Raw genomic sequence first — 20,232 nt, 5'->3', positions numbered from 1 at the left:
ACCAAAGTCACCATTCAGAGCGCCAACTTCCAATCAGACCACAAAAAAAACAGCCATGCACATCTGAATAACTGCAACGGAGTAGTCTTGCCTCCTCTAGGAATAACACACACACACACATGATCCCCCCCCCCACCCCCCACCCCCCACCCCTCCAACATTAGGTTGAGCTGGGCACGGTTGCTAGGCAACCATAATTCATGGACTGGCAGTAAATGTATGTTAGCATGAAAATATAAAACTGAGGTAGAGAGCAGAGAGAGACGGAGGGGAGAAACAGGACGGAGACAGACAGAGATGGAGAAATAAGAGCTTCCCTTCAGGCCATTAAAATAATTATCTCTATTGTTTCACATTTAACAAGCTGTTTAATCATAATCAAAGACGGGAATCTGAAAAAATCTGAATCTAATTAAAAGTTATTTACTGCAGTCTACTTCGTGGTGTTTAACAGTCACACTAATTCAGCTGAAGTCAGAGCTGAGAGCCTGTTTCAAAATGATACTTAATATTACAGCAGGAGCACTTAATATGGAGACAACAGACAAAAAGGCTGAGAGATCAGGAGTGGGAGGTGAGAAAGTTTCATTCTTAATAAAGATGGGAGCAGTTTTTATTACAGATGCTGACAAATCTGCACTTCTGGCTTCCCTCTGAGCAGCCGGTTTCTCTGACAGTTGAAGTAACCATGAGTCTCGAGTCTGGCTTTCATTTCTTCGCTGCATCACACGGTGAGCAACATGTGAATGTCACTGCTAAAAGCAAGATTTTCACTTTACTGTGAAACGAAGCCTGAACATGAGAAGCAAATGTCAGATCAACCAGGTGCCATGATTGGCCTTCAAATAACACTGCCCTAGGCCATATCCTGTTTCACACAGTCGAACTGAATAAACCATTAAAGAGTACAGTTAAAAAATATCAGGCTGTCAGTTTGAATCTGAAGACTCACTGAGATTCCTCCCAATAAGTACATCTGAGTAAGACACAAAATGATGCTCACCCAGAAAAATACTCATTGAAAAGATGATTTTGCAATTATGCATTTTTGTATAACAATTTCCATCCATCTTCTTCCACTTATCCAATTTAGGGTTGCAGTGGGGGCTACCCCCTATCCCAGTCATAGGCTGAGAGGCAGGGTATAACCCTGACAGGCTGCCAGTGTGTGGCAGGACTACCACAAAGAGACAGACAACCATTCACACCTACAGCTAATTCTCCTTTTAACCTAGCAGGCATGTTTTTGGACTGTGGAAGGAAGCTGGAGCACCCAGAGAGAACCTACAAAGGCACGGGCTGTTGGATTTGAGCCCAGGACCCTTTTGCTGTGAGACAGCGGCACTGCCCACTGCACCACCGTGGCTCCCATTTAAAGAGATCTCTGAAATCATACTGAAATGGCTAAACGCACTGATTAAAATATCTGAGCCACTGCTGTCTAAAGAGTTAAAACTATCAGCAAACATCTCAGAGAAACACATTTATCACGACAAATCTATACAAGCACAATATCTAAAGAAAAGCCTGTTTTTTAACATGAACATTTTCAGCACACTGCATATATAATCATGATATGAAGTTTTAATTTCTATGGGTGCTATTACCTCATCATGAGTGTAATACTGTTTAACTGCTTTATATATGGGATATCTAATTTATTATGTCATTTGCTTATTGAGTCGCGCTTTAAATCATGTCAGTCGTGTTAATGCTTTTAATCGAGTATGATTTGTGGGTAAGTGGCCTTAGATGACGACTGTGGAGCGTTCACCTACGGCCGCTGCAGTGAGCACCTCCCGTTTACTGAGAGATGTTGGTTACTTAATTTATCCAAGCTAAAAAACTAACAGATCTGTTGCTCCTTCTTTAATAAACAAATCTGTGGGGAGGATTATGGTTTTAATAGTAAAACACCTTCTAACATGTCAAATATAAAGAAAAATGATAAAGATTTGGTGACAAAAAAAACAAACAAAAAAAAACAAATATTAAATTTAATACTCTAATAAATTAAATGAAAAGGACAAAACAGTGAAACAAGTAAAAATAATAATTTCGATCATTTTTCCAATCATTTTAATAAGGCTTTTCTCTCTGCTAAAGTCAATGTTGCACCAAATCATAACTTTCCATTAACACTAACTGACTCCTTATTTTTTTGTGCAGAATGCCCACTGAATGACATTTGACATGCAAATCTACCAGGCCCACCTGTTTCCACCCAGTCTGAGCAAAGGGGTGCGACTAAAGCAGGAAACACAGATCTTCGTAAAAACCCATTTAATTCATTGCTTTGTTTCAGTGTACAGAGTCTGGAAACTCACAGAACTCAGACTTCAGCCACAGAAATCTAGTCTACGCAGCCACATACATCTTGTGTGGGTGTATATTTTGAAATGAATCATGAAAAGCTACTCTGGTAGGCAGTGGCGGTCCTAGCCTGTTTGGCGCCCTGGGCGAGCATCCCCGCCGGCGCCCCCCCCCCCCACACACACATAATAGCGATCGCCGCACTACTACACTTGGGGGGGTAATGAGCGACTGCTGTGTGGTGTATGTAGCTTTCTGCCATGGTCTGACAGACAGGCTTTAACAGAAGGTCCCCCCCACCATCACAGGCACACTCAGAATTTCTTTTAAATTTTTATTTGAAAAAACATGGAAGAAACTGAAATATTACACAGCTTCTGCTTACCTTTATCTTTGCTTGTTTCTCCTCTTCTTCTTTTCTCTTTTTCCTAAACTGTGCACCTGATGGCTTTGACCTTTTCCTTTCCATCTGCCACAATTCGCCACCACCACCGCCCATCCACAGGGTTGTCAGATCTGACTGACAGTTGCCAGCCCAACACAACAAAACCTCCACTGAAACTCATGTTAATAGCACCAGGTGTGATATATATTTAAATATACAAGCTTTGGGTAACTTGTTAAAATTTTGGCTGCTTTTCACCATATTTGGTAGGTTTTTAGGAAGTTTTTATTGTAAAATTATATATCTATATAATTTTATAATTATATAGAAATATCTATATAATATTCCACCCCAATGTGTTCACAAGCTGCCCAATCTGGCAACACTGCGCCATCCACCAACATTTGTCCAAACTGTCTAGATTCGTATTTGTGTTATTTTTTTTATCAGGATTCGGGTTCACACAAATACTGTGATTTAATGACCATATTTACAGTATTATAAATGAAATTGGCTTTGTGTTCTATCAGTTGTGTGCATCTAATTTTATTAGACGCACAGATTCATTCTGTGGAACATGGGAGGAAAAAAAAAAAAAAGAGTCAGTTTTGCATATCTCGCAAAAGTTTTGCGAGATCCTGAGTTACTTTTGCGAGATCTCGCAAAACTTTTCAATATTAGGACATACACTTCGCGTTAATCTTGATATGGCAGTGTCCGTGAGGATAAAAGGTTTGGCGAGAGACTGCCAGCAAAAGTCGCCTTTATTTATAATTCAGCGGTTACTGTTGGCTGTAACCAGGCCCAAACTGTACAGGCATGAATGAATGAACCCGGCTGACAGTCTCACTCTCACGCCATCACTGCTTCACTCGACTCGCACCCCAGGCTGAGAGGAGAAGGGGGCGGGGCAGCGCTGTGTGTGTGACGATCGAGTGAAGCAGTGACAGCGAGACAGAGAGAGAATCCCCCGCCTGCCCTTTTTCTTCTGTTACAACCTGTCTGACCATGGCAGAAAGCTACATGCAATACACAGCAAGCAGAGGGCGCCCATTACCCCACAAGTGGAGTAGTGCGGTAGGCGTTGCTGCGGCGATCGCATTGCGTTGGGGGGAGGGGGGCGCTCATGCCGCCCTAGATGAAATGCCGCCCTGGGCGGCTGCCCATGTCGCCCATATCAGAAACCGCCACTGCTGGTAGGGTCCAATATTGTAATGGTAATAAACCCATCGCTGGAATTTTACATCCCTGCTACTGAAACAAATGCCAGGTGTATACAGCATGAGACTTATTTGGAGCAACTTACCACAGACAGAGTGCTGGTCATTGGGCCACCATCAGGGCTGAACGTGCTACCATCTTGGCTCAACATAGTGGCTCCATCCTGGTTACCAGGCATGCCAGGCAACTCCATGCCCTGCAACTGGTAGGGGTGGTGTGCAGCTGAGCTGGAAGGAGGATCCAGAGGGTGGTACGGTCCAGACGGGGAGTTGTGGGGGAGGTGAGGGGGCACCATGTGATCTGGCAGGGTGGGAGGAGTGATGGGTGGAATGTTGAAGTCGTCATCGCCCAAACCACTGACTGGGTATGACTGAAGACAGAGAAGAAAATGAAAAAAAATACAGTTCAGTCAGAATCACTGTACTAAAAAAATGATTGAGTTATAACTGGCAGCATGGTTCTGTTCAGGGAGCCCTCGCCCTTCCACACATGAAAAGTCAGCTGCATGAAAAGAAGCTGGAGCAGAGGTGGCTTGCAAAGTGGCTTGCATATAAGCAGTAATAGTGGGCAAGCTAAAAGCAGCTTAAATAGTGCACCTTATATGCGATTTTCCAGCTTGATGTCTAGAAGTTGAGCCATCAGCTGATGACTGCTGACATAATATCAAATTTTGACTTCATGGCCTTCCTGAACTAACGCTGTGATTGATTAAGTGCCACATTATAACTAGATTCCTAACTGTACCATTATCTTATGAAAGACATTTCTGTTGCCTTACTGACATTTTACGGATGTTGCAGTCACGTGTAGGGAAGCTGACGTACCGTGATGGGCGACACTTAAAGCTTGGGTGACTGGACAGTGTTGCTTTTAGCTGAGTGCACAACTTAAAGAAAATCAATAAGAATCACATAAGGGACTATAGGAGTACAAGAGTCATAAAACATTACTGTCAGAGTTATTAAATGGCTGCGACTGGAAAAACTACACACCATTGTTTCCTCAGACTGCTGAATCCAGTCTACAGCTCTGTATTGTGTCATGCAGCCACGGCTCGTATCACAGACTAATTATCACTAATGATATTCCCTGTCTTGAAAGAAAAGCCTTGTGAACAAATACTTGCTCATTCAGCGTTGCAACAATACAGTAATTTATATGTACAGGCCTATTTTCCCGGAGAGAATAGACAGAGGCAGGTCTTTGTGTGTAAAAAAAATACAAGCGTGCTAATCTGACATACAAAAAAAATAAATAAATAAAAAACAGGAGCAGTCCTTGTATCATAACAAATTATGTTGAGAGCAGAGACACATCAGAGGGAGACATGAAGAGGGAAATGAGTGAGAGAATCATGCAAGAGAGGAGTGAGAGATAAAGAGAGGGAGAGAGGCAGTGTTAGAGAAGCCCTCTCATACTAATCTGACAGAGGAGATCTTTTATGGAGACTGACAGTCTTTTCTGCTTGGCTAGCCACACCAGTCTCTCCATCTCCTACTCTTTTTGCTCTTCATCTCTCACCATCCTTCTCCTTCCACCCCTCTTTTGCTCTCTCCTAATCTCATCCTCAATTTCCCTTTCATCTCTCCCTCTTTCATTCACTCTCACTCTTTTCTGCTCTATCTCAAACCCCCATGCAGTGTTGAGTTACAAAGTTGCATGACTTGTGAGCTAAATGATGAGTTATACAGTACAGGTTCACTATGTAATTTACAGTCACTGTGCTAAACCAGGATTTAAGCTATAAGTTCCACTGGCTTCAGTTTAAAATGTAGGCAACCGATAATGTAAAAGAAATAAAAAGATCCCATTTCCCTCCGTTCATTTGGAGGCATGTAATGCTCTCTGCATTTAATTAATAGCCAACAATTCACACGTGCAGACACACATCAGTGAATGGATCCCAGTAAAATTAATTGTGTGTATCTAAAGTCTGATTTGTCTAATTTTCTATGTGCCTTCAAGCTTGCTGCACAAAGACTAACAAAATCCCATCACACTGCAGCACTGAGTGCACTGGGTCACACAGTGTAGTGCATGTGTACCGCTGCCTGTCAGACCTTTCAATATTAGGCAAACACATGATGTTTTTCTTCAATTCAATTTCAAACCAGTTGATTCGGCTGCAATTCAAGAGTCAATCTACAAAACAACTTTTTTAAAAACATGGGTGCATGTCCTTGCAAAATGAATGTCTCATAATCCAAGCATCGGCCACGAGGTAGCACCAGCACTAGCATTACTAGTTTCTTTGGATAACTTCGCTGTCTGAGCACATATCAACTTCTTAAATGAGCAGCAAAGTTTGAGGCGCCAGGGGCACATTTAAGATGCTGCTGCACAGTCTAAAGAGCGCAAAAGCAATTATTTCAGGCAACGTGTTACATGGTGGAACTAAAATAGATAAAAGCTGCATATAGAAAAAGTATTTATTAATCCCAAAGGGAAATTGTACTTATAACGGTGCCGTCAAAATGTTGACTATGGCTTGAAGAATGTATGAGATTGTGTAGTGATGCTGTTTTTAAATCTCTGATACTTATTTTGACTCTGTAAATATGCACCAACTCTGACTGTATTAGTCTGGCTCAGAGTAATCCAAAACAAATGCAATTCAGTTTGCAGTAAATGGTAATAAAATGGGGGTAAAACGACGAACGCAGCTGCTATTCATATTTTAAGAAATTACTACTATTATTATTATTATTAATACATAAAACAGTGGAGAACTATTTTAACCCCTTAAGTCTTGGGCGATTGTTTGAAATGATCTAAATCTAGTCAGTAACAGGAAATCTGTAAAGACAAATGAAAAAATAAAATTATGGTCAACAGATGAGAGACACAAAAGAATTTTGAGCCTCTTATTTGACTTACTGACCACCATTCAGAGCATGCTAAAAATAAAACTGTAAAAATGTAAATAAATTATGAATTGCAGAGTAAATAAGAGATCAGCAGTGACATATAACTGGGTGTGCTACAGTAAATAAGACAGACTATATCAGAGAAGCATCCAAAGAAATGCTGATGCTCCAGATAAAAAAGCTCAGCATTCAGAGGACTTGTCTAAAAAGAGAGCAGCTGCAGGTGTTATGAGCAAATGTCAAGACTGTGTGATTACACTCCCCGGCGGAAGGAATCTAAAGTTCTTCACTACAATGACTCGTACTCAAAAACGCTCTGCCAAATATATAAAGGGCCAGTCTAGTCATTGGGTATTATACTTTCAAATGCTCACTAGCATGGGTTACACAAGGTGGAGCCTACACCTCCCATAATGCAAATCAACCTCATTGTTAATGTTCCCTGTGACTCGGGAACTGAATCTGAGATGTAAAATCAGTGTTGTTACCCTTTAATTACTCTTAAAGGGATCAACAGCAGACATGTAACTTTAGCCTCCAATTAAAGAAACGGACGGCGCATTTCCACCGTCATCAGCATCCGTCTCCCCAGCTTACACATACAGTTTACCTCCTACAGTGAGTATCATCGTATTCTATGTCTTCATGAAGTTTCAGTAGTACACTTCACACATATTCTGGTGAATCTGTGATGAGCCCTGAGTCCATTTTAATGTGCTTTCGGTGCATGTGTGGTCACATGCAGTTCAATTATAGCTCGAGCATAAATGGCACAACAGTAACAGTTTGGGGAGGTGGCATTTTATAATAGTTTTATTTTCTACCTCATCTGACTAGATCAATGAGACACTTAAGTTTAAGATAGTGGCTGTGCTTTGTTTACAAGTACTCTCACGCTGCGGTCTAACTGGGCGCTGCAGCCAAACGCGCCTCAGTTTCTGAGAGCAGCTCTTTGATCTCCAGACTGCTGTCCGTACACTTTAGCGAGGTGATTTTTTTTTTTTTTTTTCCTCTAAAAGCTGCAAAGTTCACAACAAAGAGGTGAAGTTCAGCATGATGATCACTGCTGTGAGTGAGAGCACTGCAACACTAACCTCAAACCCTCTACCTACCCAACATATGAATAGTTGAAGACAGTACTGCACTCAATGCCAGCCATGCATTCACATTTTATCCAGTTTAGCTGATTTCTTAAAAACGCACACAATGTGTCAAAGTTCATTACCATTTTGATAAAACGCATGCTCTGTTGCATTAATTTTACTAAAGAAAAAAAAGCTGTGTGACCAACTGCATGGTCCTATAAATATCATAACTAAGTACACTGGAAAACAGTCTGTTTTCATGGTCTCACTGTTACACACTGTGTCCTGCCTGAGCTCAGAGCTCTGCATAAATTATAGTTCCCTTCTGTCTGCCTCTCTCCCCTCCCTCTCCCACTCTATCATTTCTTCAACTTCTGCATAAATTATTCTTCTCCCTCTCTCTGCTCTTCCATTCATGCTGGTAGTATAATAGGCTTTTCCTTGTGCAATGGGTGCTCCTAGAAAGACTAATGTAGTCAGGATTAAGTCCTTTCACACATAGTGCTCATGTTACAAATGCACTTCTCACGACTCCATGTTTATTTCATAAAATATGAAAACGCACATATGAATATGAGTGATATGTGGCCAGCATTTACAGAAGAAGAACATGAAATGTATCTGCTCTGGTTAGGTGGCTGATATGTGAACTATCCAACAGTCATGTCTTAAATTTACAGTACTGTGGATAAAATCTTGAGCCACCCCTCATTTCTTTCTAATTTTCTAGTAAAATGGGAACTAGGGAACACATGCAAACGTACATGGAAATACAGCATATGAGGCAAAAACATACTTTATGCAATTCTAACAAGCTTGAAAGTCAATACTTTTTGTGAGCATCTTTATTCTTCAGCACAGTCTGAGCTCTCTGAGGCAGCTTTCTTTAAGCAGTCTTCAGGAACAGTTCTTCAGGCTTCTTGAAGGACGTTCGAAGCTCTTCTTTGGATGTTTCTGCCTTTTGTTCTGTTCTCTGTCGGGATGATCCCACGCTGCTTCAGTAATGTTAAGGTCCGGGGCTCTGGGGAGGCCAATCCATGACTGATGGTGTTCCATTGTGTGTTTTTCTAGCCAGGTATGTTTTTACTGCACTGGCAGTGTTTTGGGGATCTTTGCCATGTTGAAAAACAAAGCTGCAGTCAATCAGACACTTTCCAGGTGGCACTGCACGGTGGATCAAAATCTAAGCACTTTGCTTTCTTAATTTCATCTATTTTGACAAGATCTCAACAATATGCAGCCCAAACCATGACAAAGCTTCACTGTGTTTCACAGATGGCTGTAGATACTCACTGTTGTGTGTCTGTCTCCTGACCTCCTCTGTTCATATTGATTTGGATTAATCGAACCATCAGACCTGTTGCCACTGATTTTCAGTCCAGTTCTTGCTTAGTGTGGCATACCTCATTCTTTTCTCACCGTTTCCTTAAGATTGGCTTCTTGACAGCCGCCCTTCCACTGAGACCATTTCTGATGAGGCTTCAGTGAACAGTAGATGGATCAACTGAAGGTCCAGATGCACCTCTCAGGTCCCGTGTCAGATCTTTGCTTTGATTTTTTCTCCCTCTCTCTTATGGACATGACTTTCAGATACTGTCCATCTGCTGTAGATTTTGTAGAGTTTCCTCACATTTTTAGGGATGCACTGCACACCATGCAGAGATATGTCAAGTTTTTGGTTAATAGTGCTTTGGAAAACACCTTGTTGGTGCAAATATACTATTATTTGCACGTCAAACTGTGTTTTCTTTGACATTTTTCATGGATTCAGCTAAAGAAACGGGAGCAATTTATGTGTTATTGCAACAGGCTGCTAGTAACAAAGTGCCTGAAGATACAACTTAAAATTGGTTTGCTGCCAAGTTGTTATGCATAGACCCAACACTGGTTCATCCCTTGAGTAAGGTTGAGTTGCTCCCTGAAAGGCCCCGCCAGTCTTTCCCAGCCCACAGCTTCCACAGTGGCATGCTTGAGGCGATAGCCAATTACCACCAGTGGAGTTCCTCGCCTTTGCATATGTTCACAGTAGCCAGACAGTAAGTGATGAAGGGTGGACAGGTAGCCAACACCTTGGTCACATGCTGCCAAAAGTGGACCAGGTGAGACACTTCATGATCCAGAGACAAGTGAGTGAGTTTGGACTTTTAGACAAAGGTGAAAGTGCACCTCTGTAAAAGGGTTTTAAATGAATTTAACCAGACACCTGTTGGCCTACAGAGCTCCACTGTCAAACGTTTAACTTGTACAATATGTGATATATTGGAACAGAAGCTAATTTGGCTGTAGGCCAACCATAATTGAGCTGACACTTTTTTTCCCCACTGTATACAAATCTTAAAAATTTGTTTAATAAAAAAACAAGAAAAAAAAAGTCAAGAATCAGAAATTCATTTGTCCAATGAATACTTGTAGCAAGTTTCAAAAGATTCAGCCAATAAATGTGGGAAATGTAGTCACTTAAGTTAAACATGAAATGCATTTTTATCTTCAAAATAATTAAAAAAAAAAAAAAAAAAAATCATAAAAATTGAAAATAAAAAAAAATTGTGTGAAGTGCTTTGTAGAGCTTTGCACATAGAATATTTATACCAAGTTTCAAAAGAGTCGGTCTACAGGAATGAGAGAGGCGTGGGAATTAAAGCGTCATCAGTGTACAGTATTTCTGAAAATTTTCAAAAATTAATTAAAAAAAAGTAAATTGACTCTCCTGTTTTGTAGAGCCTTACTTTGACTATATGTGCCAAGTTTCAGAAGTTTTCAAAGATAAATGACTGAGGAGTCGCGAATTTAGCAAAAAAGTTGACGGATGCCTGACGGCTCGGTGTCAAATGAACTGCACTGACTGTGGTCAACAGCAGAGCTAAAACAAAGTAATCTTATCCTGCTTGTGTAGTTTTCATAATTACTGAAGGCCAAAATCATAGAATTAAAACTGACATGTGACGGGGTGGTAAATAGTGTTCTTAAATAGCGTTCTAGTGGCCAACAGTCAGCTACACAGCAATGTATGACACATGAAGCTCCAGTCCATGTGGGCGGGGCTTTAGAGAAAATCAATCCACTTTAAAACTGGTGTGGATCTTTTCTGTGTCTCTATGAAAATAGTCCCTCTTGCAGAAAGCTGACATTTAAATTGATTGTGCTGATTACACTGAAGAGATACACAGACACAAATGACTGCATCCTCTGAGAAATGCATTTAAACACATTCACAGAAGGTACAGTATGATTTTATGAATGCCTGATTAGCATTTCTCAGTCAGTTATCTTCCCAGATAAAAGGTGTGTTTGAGAGACAAAGAGATGCAGACGAAGCAAAGAACATAGAAAAACTTGGATTTTTTTTTGCTCGTCAGTATAATCTTGTGAAAACACGAGGGTACAGTACATGTATGTGAATGTGGCTGAGAGTTGGGAGAGTCCCTCCAAACATTATGGTGCCCCATACATCTTCCACTCACATAGTGAATTTGTAAATCACTGATATGTCAGGATTTTCCACACTGCAAAACACACACTCATCTACACATCATGCAGAGTAAAGATAAATGTGTCATGATGAAGATGTTGAGTTTTTATTGAAAACAAAATATCTTAAAATAAAATGTTGCAAACCCTGAACTGACAAATGTAAAATAAGCAAGAAAACAAAGCTGTTAGACTCTTTGATTCCAGCGTTTGTAGTGTAAACTGAACAGAGACAAACCCTAAAAGGTCAAGGTTAAAGCTTCTAATAATAAACATCAAACTTCTTTTATATGATACACAGCTCAGATTTTCATGAAAGCACATAAAAGCTAAATATACGAGATGTACAGAGGCTGATTTTCTCAGATGCACTGAATCAATGATATCTTGATTGGGTGTATCTGCATGTCTTATTGTGACTAAAAGCTGACTAAAAACTGGAACAGTTAAATTAGCTGCTGTATTTTATTCGTGTTCCCATTTTTATAGATAAGCAGTAAAACCAAAAAAATAAAAGGAAAATGTAATTTCCACTAATCAAGGCAAGTTAAAACAATCAAAGCTGAATGTAAACAGGGCGCACATACAATGTAAAACAAAAGTGAGTACACCCCTCACATTTCTGCAGATGTTTAAGTATATCTTTTCATGGGACAACACTGACAAAATGACACTTTGACACAATGAAAAGTAGTCTGTGTGCAGCTTATATAACAGTGTAAATTTATTCTTCCATCAAAATAACTCAATATACAGCCATTAATGTCTAAACCAGCAGCAACAAAAGTGAGTACGCCCCTAAGAGACTACACCCGTAAATGTCCAAATTGAGCACTGCTTGTCATTTCCCCTCCAAAATGTCATGTGACTCGTTAGTGTTACTAGGTCTCAGGTGTGCATAGGGAGCAGGTGTGTTCAGTTTTGTAGTACAGCTCTCACACTCTCTCATACTGGTCACTGAAAGTTCCAACATGGCAAAGAACTCTCTGAGGGTCTTAAAAGACGAATTGTTGCTCTACATGAAGACTGTTATATAAGCTGCACACAGACTACTTTACATTGTGTCAAAGTGTCATTTTGTCAGTGTTGCCATGAAAAGATACACTTAAATATATGCAGACATGTGAGGGGTGTACTCACTTTTGTGATACACTGTATATGACACAGCATGTGAAAACCAGGCTAAAGTCCAAAATTTTATTTTTTTACTCTGTGTGTCCTAAAATTTAAAAACTTCTAGATTAAACATGCAAAAAACAGTTTTCAGTTTTTCTGCCTTTGCTCCTTTTGTAACTTGAAGAAATCAAACTGTGTCTGTTCTTTGAATTATTGTGGTTTAACGATGCAGATAGATAAATAAATACTCAGCGTTAATGCCACAGGCTAAAGATGGACGTCACCAGCATAACTAAGGGGGCAGATTTTGCCAGCTGACTGGCTGAGGTTGCACTCCTAGATGTGTATTAGTCCCTCATAGCTGAGAGTGTTACTGGACGAGGATTAGTGGCAGCACAGTGCATTTTGAAAAATATTTGTAGACAGTGAAGTTAACAAAGCAAATACTGGAAAGTCTGGTTGTTTCTGATGATGTCATTGCTCAGTTGTTTTTGTGTACAGCTGGAATTCTCGGCGTGTGTCTTTGTCCGGTTTTTCGCGCGCTGCCTCACATATGCACACAATAAGCAGTTATGTGACATGGATAGTGCTGCATTAATCATAATTAAATTGTACTTAACACCCCCTGCTCTTTCATGACCACTGATGTTACGCTCAACATGAATGTCTACTGTAGCCAGTGGCATCACCTGCTGACCCTACCTGTGACATCCTGGATTCCTCGTTAACAGTGTCAGAGCACAGGATGACATTCGGAGGAGAAATGAGCAGGAACACCAGTTTTTGGTCTGGGCTGGCTATATAAATCTGTTGTGTTTAATGAGATAAATGTCATGTGCAAGCGAGGTCTAAAAATTAAAGCAAATCTAGGAGCGAGGAATGAGCTTACTAGACCTTGGGGCACGTGCCTTCCAGCTAACTCAGCTGCTGTAAGCATAACATGTAACTCCACTTGAATTCTGGGTCTTGCAGGTTTTGACAAAGAGATAGTGTATCTGCTACAAAGATAATATCACTCTGCTGCATAAATTTTCATATTATTTTGCACCAATGTTATAGCTGTGAAATGCTAAATTCAAAACACCAGCAGCTGTAACAGTTTTACACTCACACCAGTTCTTTCCCTTGGTGCAGTTTTGTTGGTGGATTTTCTACAATTGAATTATGTCTCAGTGGTCTGAACATATCACCTGCAAGACCTGGAAGTGTTGTACTGGTTTGGTTTTGCGTGTGCGTTTGTGCGTTTGTGCTCACATTGACCCAAGGCAGACGATGTGTTTCGGCCATGTGTGCATCTCTCCTCCAGTGCTGTGAGGGCGGGTTGGGCTGCGTCACCTTGCTGAGAGGGTGAGGGGGATGTGGCACACGAAACTGTGGGAAGAATCACGAAGATAAATACAAATTCAAATGGGCCCAGAGGCCAGGAGGAGGTCAGAGGTCGAATCAAAAGGTCACGAAAAGCAGCAAGGACAAAGCAAGAGGGACAGAGAGAGAGAGACAGAGAGATATCAAGTTTTCATTCACACAGAGACAAAGATACAGTCTCCCACACACAGGTCAAAATAAAGTTCTGTCTTTATAAAGTGATAATGTTGCCTTACTTTACACTAAAGCAGCTGCAATAGAACTGAGGTGATACAAAGAGACAGACAGAGGGAGAGGCTGTAAATAAATTGCTTGCTTGTTTCCTCCATAGCTAATCCCTGATAAGAAAAGGTTACACAGTGCTGCACAGCTGCAATGAGCGACCAAGATAAACACATAAAAACATCATTGTGACATAGTGCCACAAACAGGATAGTCACTTTGACCAAATGTGGTGATCACCGTATTCTTTTTAGCGCCATTGTGCTGCTCATTGATTCATTTCTATGCGCTCACATATGGAACTGTCCTGCTACCATAACCACTGAGCCAATGCTACATAGATATTACATATATCTTGCTAGGGAAAAGGTGACCACCTTCATAAGCGTGCATGTAATGAGAAGCTTGCGTCTTTAACGTTATTCATAAGGAATAGCGGGGGGTGGGGGTGTAACAGGTACTCTGGGGCTGTCAAACCGGCCAGCAAAGGTTCCAGGAAGTAATCACTCCCTGCCAAGAAATATTCCATAGGGCACCTCCCAAGAAAAGCCACACCCTAACTCTTCCCATGGTTTTGACAGGCTAAACAAACTTTTATAAAAAGTTACTGCCATAAACAGTTAGACTTTCTTCATAAGGAAATAAGGAAAGACATAATTATGGGGAGATTTATAGATTTATTAGACTGTAACAGATTTGTATCCAGTTGTATCTCATTTGTTCTTGGATACAAATCGGTTCACATTCATGTGTAGTAATTACACGAGAAAGTCATTTTCATGGTGTAAATCCATCATCAAATATTTCCTCCATATTCTTGTATTTGGAGGTCACTTCTTATACTTCTATCATACTTTAATTTACTTCAGTCAGCAGTTGTGTTTTTCCCACCCTTTGTTTTTTTTTGCTTCAGTGCTGTTATGCTCAACATTCTGTGTCAAACATGAATCTTAACGACTTTTCCTCTAGCACTACCATGAGGTTTTAAGTACGCCGGAGTATTAGGGCCACATTTAGAAAAAAAAATAAATCGTGCATTTTGAGAATAAAGTCAAAATTTCGAGAAAAAAGTCGAAATAGCATTTTGAGAATAAAGCCGAAATACTATTTCGAGAAAAAAGGTCGAAGTCGTCATTTCAACTCAAATAACGGCCGCGGCTGCTATACCCTCTACAAAAAGCCTTGGGTAGATGAAACAACTTGATCAGCTGTCTTAGGGGCTCTACACACAGGGAGCGACGTCGCTCCCTCTCCATTCATGGAACTTCTGCGAAGCGATTGTGGCCTCATCGCACAAGTTCCATAGGAAATGAATGGAGAGCGAGCGATGTCGCTCCCCGTGAGGCGAGCCCCTCATTGTGACTTGCGATTCTGAAAATCCCCTCTGTACTGCACGAAGGTGCAGTCATCGAAATCCTTGCATCTAACCATTGCCAGTTTGTGTGGTTTTCCTTCTGAGCCGATGCAGCTTTCTGCACATCTCGTTTCCATCCTCATAGTTATCACTCCATTGTGTTTGTGTACTAAAAGAGAAATAAGTTCCGATTCTTAAGTATAGTTTCGCTAACTCATAATACAAGACATTCTGGAGGTTATAGTAGACGTGGCATGGCAGGTGTTTGACTTGAAACGACTTAAATCTGCACATTTCGACTTTTTTCTCAAAATACTATTTTGACTTTTTTCTCAAAATTTCAACTTTTTTCTTGAAGATTTGACTTTATTCTCGAAATAGTATTTCAACTTTTTTCGCGAAATTTTGACTTTTTTCTCAAAATTTTGACTTTATTCTCGAAATAGTATTTCAACTTTTTTCTCAAAATTTTGACTTTTTTCTCAAAATTTTGACTTTATTCTCGAAATAGATTTTCGACTTTATTCTCGAAATTTTGACTTTATTCTCAAAATGCACAATTAAATTATTTTTTTCAATGTGGCCCTAATACTCCTTCGTATTTAAGTAAGTTCTGAGGCTGTTTTTGTTTTGTTTTTTAAATGTCTAACACTGTAATCAATTCATATTTACAATCATTTGTGCCATGATGTTGTAAACCAGCAACATGGAAAGTGAGTCAGACGACTTCTTGTGAAATTCTGCTGCGCTGTGTGGAAGAACTTTAACCACTCAACCAGAATAACACATAGCAGCACTCAATACAAGCATGTGAACTTTAACCTGCACCAAAAGTATTTAGCTGGTGCCAGCACACATTAGGCACACTCAGCTAACCAGTAAGACACCGTACATGTGAAAGGTTAGAGAGCACAAAGTTCCACACACGTCAGAGTATTTAAAACAACATTTGGTTAGTGAGACAGTTTCTAATGGCTCAGACGCAGTGAGGAGATTTGACCAGATAATGTTTAAACATTGGTTGTTTCCTGAGTGTTTTGTTACAGTTAGACTAATTGACTCTTAATCAATGCTGGGTGCAATGCATTCCAAAGTAACACTTTACTATAATCTCATCACAATCGTCTATAAAGCAGTAAATTGAAGCTTTCACGTACTAAATTCAGAAATCAAATTACAGTTACTAATCAAACTATTACACTGACACTTTCCTACACAGCTTCTTTAAATATATGCATGAATGGCGTATAGAGAAAACAAGTCCCATGCACACTTGTGCAAGCACAGCTCTTGATGGCGCTCTCTCAGACTGATCAGTGTTTGAAGAGCGACAATATTCACATTACTTAACATTTATGGCAATAAACATAATTTACTGCCTGTGATGGTAAACAGCAAAATAGGCTCAGTCCAGAAACAATCCACCCCTGCGAGTGCAACATCAAAGCTCTAAAAGCAGCAAGCAAATACATAAATAACCCACAATGCTAACATAAAGCTAGCAACGACAGGCTCCAAAACCCAGAGTGATGCTCAAGCAGAGTGGATGCCGACCCCAACCAAAGCTTCATTTTCAACAGGTGACAGAGGCAGGGTTGAATCACTGTTACCACAGCACATCTCTCCATGGGTTTTTTATATTGCTGTCAGCTTTGTGCTAATAGTTAAATAGATATTAAGAGAGATCCTATACACATCCTCTGTAATAGGACAAGAATTCACACAGGTGTGTGTGCAGGTGAAAAGAGTAATGTGTAACAACTTTTTCTTCAAATAACAACCCCAACACTGCGCACTAACACCATCCCACTGCATTGCCTACGATAACTATGGTATCACAATACAATGACTCTGCAATACTCGATGCACTACAAAGAAAAATCATCTACACAAAATCTATGACTGAAAAAGAAAAAAAAACCCTCAAAAGGTGAAAAGCAGAAATCATGAATCTATTCCCTGCGGTGCCATGTCAGTGTGTGCATGTGTGTGTTATTATTTTACCATTTGAATAATGCCTTCATTCAGTTATTTTATTCTCTGCTGTGCTCTTTTCAATTTCACTTTTGACAGTTTCTTCACTCCAAGTTAGTTTACTTAAGTGTATTTTAGCCTCATTTTAGAGTAAACTGATAAACAATATTTGGTAGTGGTGTATCACTAATCTATCATAAATGGAATTACATTTACAATGTGTTGCTGTATCTATATTTGTCTTACCCATAACAGTTGATTATTCTGTGAAGTTATTTCCCTGTGTGTAATTAACACCTGGGTGATGATACCATTTCTAAATGACTCCAAACATTCTTCAATGGAGTGTGTTCTGTAAAAACCAAAAAAACAGCATCTCTCTGGACTTTGAGTGAAAGAAAAGAATTTGTCACAGCAGTCTAAAGCGGCCTTAAAACAGGATCACGCTGTATGGCTTAATGTGTGAAATCACGCCTTTAGCCTTCTGAACTGCACAGGTATTTTCCACTGAACTTTTATGCCTTCCAAAGCAGCGGTTCCCCTTTCTTTCTGTCTGCAGCCTCCCTGTTACGGCTTTAACATCACTGCCACTCCATTAACATTTCCAAAAATGACAAGGATGAGGGTCAGACTGGACTGAAATTGGTTCCATTCATCACAACAACCTGCAATGGCAAAGGCAATGGTGATTCAATAATAAAGCCATAAATTCTTATTCCACACACAACTCCCCATCTTCTTATGGCACAACACTATGAATAAAACATCACATCACATATTTCTTTACTGCACAATATTCTCTATATTGTACTCTATGAATAATGTATCTATAGTAGTGCATCTTATTAATATAGGCTTTGTTTGGTGGTGAGGTAATTCTGCACTAACACACACATCTTAGGCTTCCTTTGGAGTTTGAAAAATGCTTTCAAATGCAGTTACACTCATAGCCATATATTTGCTGCATAGTGTGGTTTCAGGGCTGTTGCTAAGTAATCCAATAACAGCTGATGTTTACTATGTTGATCATTGCACCAAGATGACATAACCAAACAGCTATACATACCCCATGACGTACTCTTAAACCTAGATTCCATTTCATGCAATGAACAACTGGTTCTCTAGTGGAAATTTCCACACATGTATGTATCACAAAAGACAAAGAAAAACAATATTTCTCACATTTTAGGATGAGCAGCAAATACTCAGCATTTCTGCTTAGACACTGACAGTTAACTGATTATTTTAATAATTTGGCACTTATATTTCTATAGATTGACAAATTTATTAATTGGGTAATCACCAGTACTACTAATTATAATAACTTTTTAAATATAATGTTACTACATGGTCCACAAAAATAAATTACAAAATTATAGCTGGATAGCTAGATAGAGTCTTCATGCACTCAGACTAAGGCCTTTTAAAAGTGATCAGTGTGGAATTTAACCAGAGTGATGCTTTCATATTTCCTGGTGCCAGACACAATCTGGGTATCAGCAATCTGAATCAGCTGGAGTCAGTTAAGTGACCTCTGACTGATGCAAACATAAAAAGAACTGCAATGGTCAAGGCTGACAAAAAAAAAAAATTGCATATACATACAGTGGATGAAATAATTATTTGATCTCCTGCTGAATTTATAAGTTTGTTCACTCAGAAAGAAATGAACAGCCTCTAATTTTTAATGGTAGTTTCATTTTAATAGAGAGACAGAATATCAAGCAAAAAACATTACATATAAGTTATAAATTGACATATAAATTGGCATGTCATTGAGTGAAGCAAATACAGCATAGCCAGAATTCCTGCTCCCACAGATCAGCTGTGTGCCCATTTAGCACACAGATTACAATCAGTCAGTCAGTTACAGATACTCCTGATGTCAGCTTATGTGTATAAAGCACAACTGTCCACAGAATCAGTTTCTTCCATTCCAACCTCTCCACCACCACGGGTGAGACCAAAGAGCTGTCAAAGGACATCAGGGAACAAGATCGTAGACCTGCACAAGGCTGGAATGAGCTACAAGACCATCAGTGAGAAGCTTGGTGAGAAGGTGACAGCTGTTGGTGTGATTATTCGGAAATGGAAGAAATAAATAAATAAAATGACCATCAATTGCTCTGCAGCTCCATTCAAGATCTTGGTTCATGGGGTGAGGATGATCATGAGGAAGGTGGTGGATCAATCCAAGAACTACACAGGAGGAGCTTGTTGATGATGTGAAGGCAGTTGGGACCACAGTCACCAAGAATACCATTAGTAACACACTACACTGCAATGGATTGAAATCTTGCAGCACCCACAAAGTCCCCCTGCTCAAAAGGCACATGTACACCTGTGTTCATTTTGCCAGTAAACATCTATATGACTCAGAGAAGGCCTGGTAGAAAGTGCTGTGGTCAGATGAAACCAAGGCTGAGCTCTTTGACATCAACCTGACCTGCAGTGTTTAGTGAAAGAGAAATGCTGAGTATGACCCAAAGTACACCATCCCCACAGTGATGCATGGAGGTGGAAACATTATGCTTTGGGGCTGTTTTTCCTGCTAAGGGTACTGCATTTAGGGGCCAATGGATGGTGCCACGTACTGCAAAATCTTGGATGAGAACCTCCTTCCCTCAACCAGAACACTGAAGATTGGTCATGGATTGGTCAATGTCTCAAAACATACTGTCAGAGTAAGTATCTGGTTTGACACCATGTTTCTAAGATTTATGGGGCCGAGTACAAGAACTTCAGTTTTATGTGAAGGAAATTAGAGGTCATACAGGCCTTCAAGTCTTTAAGACATTCCCACATTTTAACTAATTGATGTGTCATCTGGCTTCACGGACAGATACAGCTGGATATCATCTG

At 40.0% G+C, this 20,232-nt stretch overlaps 1 protein-coding gene across 1 annotated transcript in view; it reads right to left on the bottom strand.

Moving 5' to 3' along the window:
• Positions 1-20,232, bottom strand: part of tox (thymocyte selection-associated high mobility group box) — a 68,174-nt gene that overhangs the window by 23,789 nt on the left and 24,153 nt on the right. Inside the window, exons 3-4 of the mRNA XM_030752832.1 lie at positions 13,710-13,826; positions 4,005-4,289 (exon numbers count right to left, since the gene is read on the bottom strand). Of these exons, the coding sequence (XP_030608692.1) occupies positions 4,005-4,289; positions 13,710-13,826 (402 nt within the window). The remainder of the gene's footprint in view (positions 1-4,004; positions 4,290-13,709; positions 13,827-20,232) is intronic.

This window comes from Archocentrus centrarchus, chromosome 17, assembly GCF_007364275.1.
Source record: "Archocentrus centrarchus isolate MPI-CPG fArcCen1 chromosome 17, fArcCen1, whole genome shotgun sequence".
Classification (NCBI taxonomy): Eukaryota; Metazoa; Chordata; class Actinopteri; order Cichliformes; family Cichlidae; genus Archocentrus; species Archocentrus centrarchus.
This window is presented reverse-complemented; position numbering and strand designations above follow the sequence as displayed.